This window comes from Melampsora larici-populina, assembly GCF_000204055.1.
Source record: "Melampsora larici-populina 98AG31 unplaced genomic scaffold MELLAscaffold_12, whole genome shotgun sequence".
In the NCBI taxonomy this organism is placed as follows: Eukaryota; Fungi; Basidiomycota; class Pucciniomycetes; order Pucciniales; family Melampsoraceae; genus Melampsora; species Melampsora laricis-populina.
In genome coordinates, this window is record NW_006768776.1 from 206,261 (window position 1) to 210,135 (window position 3,875).

Below are 3,875 nucleotides of genomic sequence, written 5' to 3' on the forward strand. Positions count from 1 at the left end.
TGAGCTTTCATTATATCCTTCCAGGCGTCGGCTGGGCCACCAAAACTGCCACAGCCTGCCACGCCTCCGAACGACACCCTCGTATCTAGGATGATAAGGTTGTCGTTCGTCCGTAACATCAGGAACCTCCATTGGTTGGGATTTGTTGGGATCTGGCGGTATGCCTTTTCCCAGTCGAAGATCCCCAGGAGCAGATCTCCGTCCGTGTTTGCGAAGAACATTGCCACCCGGGCAAAATCGTCCCAGGTGGTCTTGAATTTGTTCTTATCGACGTAGGAGTTGACGGAAGGTATGTTGTCCTTGTGTTTCGGAAACAATAGGTCATTGATGATTTGTTTCGATCCGTCTCCGTTCGTTACTACCCCCATCGGGCTGGTCCTGAAGAACCCCAGCTTCTTTAGCACCTCTTCCTCCGTGGACGGGCCGCGCATCCTCCCTGCGGTCAGTTCTTTCTGCAGCTTCTCCATTATGATCTCGTGGGACTCATTGGACCGGTCGTGGTTTGGTGGAGAGTAGAACCTCATCCCTTCCAACATGTGCTCAGGGATGCCCTGGTCAAAACCTGTCTTGAATCCTTCTAGTATACTTCTATGCTTCTCCATCAGATCCAGCTGTTTTAGCATCTCCTCCCACTTCCCCAGGTTCATTTTGCAAGTTACAGACGTTGGCCAATCTCTGTTGGGTTTTAAGCTGGTTTTTGATGACCTGTCTTCACTCATGGGTTTCACAGGTCTCTCTCCTTTTTCGACCTCACCCGTCGTTCCGCTAGGTTCAGTTGCTTTGTCTTCTTCTAGGTGACCCCTGGTTTTTTTTTTTTTTTGGACAAGCGTTGGTCATCATCAACAATGGTTGTTATGCAGCAGGTACGAGGGACGGGAGTACGTGGACGGGGTTACGTAGATGGGGGAGTTTAAGTTCGAGCGCATTGCTTGGTGGGCTTATTCCACCCGGGGGGGTGTCTATGTACACTGGATTGCTCTCGTGTTTGACTTTGGAACATAACACATCCGATTCAATTCATTACGGCAGCGTTCTCTGGTGTGCAGACATAGGCTCTAGGACAACGATTATATATATATATCAATCGGACTGCTTCGCCTCTATCTACCCTTATCCTCTCTCTCTCTACCTCGTTCACTGGGGGGGGTTCTTATTTCAGGTGTGAATTGGAGAAGCATCAGGAGGGTTGAACTGGTGCCGGGGGGGGAGTGAGATAGGAGGGGGCGTGTCCTTACCAGCTTTGCTTGTGGCTGCCGTTTTGCCTGTTGACAACTGTCAGGGCTCCGCTCTGGCCACTGCTCCCTTGTTTTGGCACGACTGCAAGTTGGTTTTGCCGCTCTGACGTGTTGCTCGGTCCTCCTTGGTTATAGCTGGGGTTGTAGGTGTTTCCGTACGCGGTCGTCCCATACGACATCGGCGGTCCGTAACCAAGGTTGTACCCGCTGTGGGGGGCACCATACTGCTGGAAACTTCCGCTGTAGCTGCCGTTTCCGTTATGGAAGTTGTTGCTGGCTGGGTTCCGGTTAGGGTAGTAGTTCCCGTTTGATGAGTTGTGAGTCCAACTGTTGTTGTCTCTGATCCACGGTCTTCTTCGTGCGAAGTTGTTGTGACTATCAGTGCGTTGCTGATTGTTGTTTCTGTTTTTGTTGTTACGTCTAGAGTTTGCTGTGTTCTTCCATCCACCGTTCTTGCCGCTTGCAGTTGCAAAGTCTCTCTTCAGAGGCAGCCTCTCTCTCGGGTTCGAGTGATCCGGTTCTCCGGCTGACGTGGCGTACGGATTTTCTGCGTAGGCTCGTTCTCCTAGCGATTAAGCCTTGTCCTTGGCTGCACGCAAGATGTCTTGATGCAAAATCCCGGCGTTGCTCATCTGCCGTTTCTTGTTGGTTCCAATTCTGTTTTGCATGACTAATTTTCGTAATTTGATGCAGTACCGTAGTGCAATCATCCAGCAGGATGTGGATCTTCTGATGTCCGCTACAATCGCTTTATGCTTTTGGAACATCTCCGCTGACCTCTTCATGTGGTAGAATTCGTCGACGTATCTGATGAACAAGTCTATGCAATCCATCCATTCGCCGTAAGAAAGGAGGAGCTTGTCTCGTGGTGTTAGACCTGAGTACATTGGCACGTCATCCCCCTCTTGTAACTCCTTTACTGACTTCACTTTCTTTAATCCAGCCTTTTCGATGTCTCTATCAATCCAGTCTGCGTTGAACACCGTTAGAGGTACGTAGGCCGTCAATTTTGTCATACGTTGGTGGAAACTATTGGATAGTTTCAGTAAGTTGTTGTTGGATAATTCTTGGTCGTCTACAAATACGATTTCTTTCTCAGGGTCTGTTAGGTTCCCTTCTTCTTCTGACGATGACTCTACGGGTCTCTCCTTCTTTTTTGAGCCCGAGTTCTGCTGGTTTCCTCTTACTGACAGGTTTGCGGTTCTGATGCGGGCAGAGCTGAGCGCTTGATTTCGGTGCCTGGGTTTGTCCTCCCGTGAGGATTTTGCACCCGTACCGGTTGTGTCCCTCCTGTCGACTAGCTCTTCTAGGAACTCGTCGTCTTGTATCAAGGACTCGGTTCGTGGTCTCCGGTCGCGATGGTGGTTGAGTTCCGTGTCGCGGTTTTCTCTTCTGCCTCTTGACTCTTCCGGATCAAATGGAATCTGTCCGTATGTCGCGCGAAAGGCATGCAGCATCGTTCTCCCTAGGAGTGGGTCTTGGTTGTCGTATGCGTTTACGATGGTTCGCCACCAGCGTTACGACTCTCCAGCATGGCGTCTGTACGGGGTGTAGATCACGTGTCTTGTTAGTTCCCATTCTTTCTGCTCGGGACTTCTTCTCTTCGATTTTCTTAACGAAATCACTCTTTCTTAGGATGGGCCGTTCAACATCTCAACTGCTGCCTCCTGTATGGGCTTTCCTGACGTCACTGGGTACGGTCTCATCTACGTCACCCCCCCTCAACGTCGTGGACAATTGGGGGCTATTAGTTACGGATGGGCACATCGACATCCTGTACACCTATTGACGGTCACTTCAATGTCTGTCTTCTTGACGGTCACTTCAACGTCTGCATACCTGACGGTCACTTCAACGTCTATCTTCAGGTACATTCACGTACATGGTTTTTGTGATTTCATGGAAGGCATCATGACCAGGGAAAGGGGCTGATGGAGTTTGTGGATTCGTAAAGTAATCTTCTTACCTTGGTTAGGGTCCCTTTCTGTGTTTATTACCCCCCTACGACTCCTCCTCCTCCGTTGTCTCCCTTCTTGGTAGTCTCTCTACTCCTTCTCTTGGGTCCGCTCGCGGGTTGGTCTGTGTAGACTTCGCGCTCCGGGCTGATTTGTCTCCGCTAGCGTTTTCCGGTGGCTCGTTGAAGTCGTTCTGGGGATCATCATCATCTTGGTGTGTGTAGTCCACGTAGGGTTGATCCGTGTTGTTTGCGTCTTCTCTGTTCCTTGATCTGTTCCTTGTGCTGGGACCAGACTCTCCGTTAATTAGAGCGATTTCAGCCAGTCTTCTCGATTGTGCTAGTTCTTCTGCCAACGTTACCATCTTGTTGTACTTCCTTGCTTCGTAAGCGTATTTGAAAGGATTGATATATTTGGTAGAAATGAAATGAAAGCAGAAGGTTGGGTGAATCGAGTTCTTGACTATGCGGGACGAGGACAGACGTGCGAGAGGGTGTGAGGATGGAGGGAAATCTTCTCCATCTCCACAGGTGTGAACCTTCTCCTTGGAAGGTTCCCTCTCGGCACAAGCATGTATGCTTATAGTCTGACACAACCCGCCTCTCAGTCATGGAACTCGTCGCCATGTCGTCCCTTGGATGGCGTCCCCAAAGAAATTTTGAATCAGCGGCTTGTAGCGGATCAG

At 50.0% G+C, this 3,875-nt stretch overlaps 1 protein-coding gene across 1 annotated transcript; it reads right to left on the reverse strand.

Annotated features, from left to right (window-relative positions):
* Nucleotides 1–1,275: 1,275 nt before the first annotated feature.
* Nucleotides 1,276–2,692, reverse strand: MELLADRAFT_105066 (uncharacterized protein; the record flags this gene model as incomplete). The annotated part of the gene is made up of 2 exons (XM_007408530.1): nucleotides 1,276–1,624; nucleotides 2,427–2,692. 2 exons carry the CDS (start codon nucleotides 2,690–2,692, stop codon nucleotides 1,276–1,278), a joined length of 615 nt encoding a protein of 204 aa, XP_007408592.1.
* Nucleotides 2,693–3,875: the final 1,183 nt, after the last annotated feature.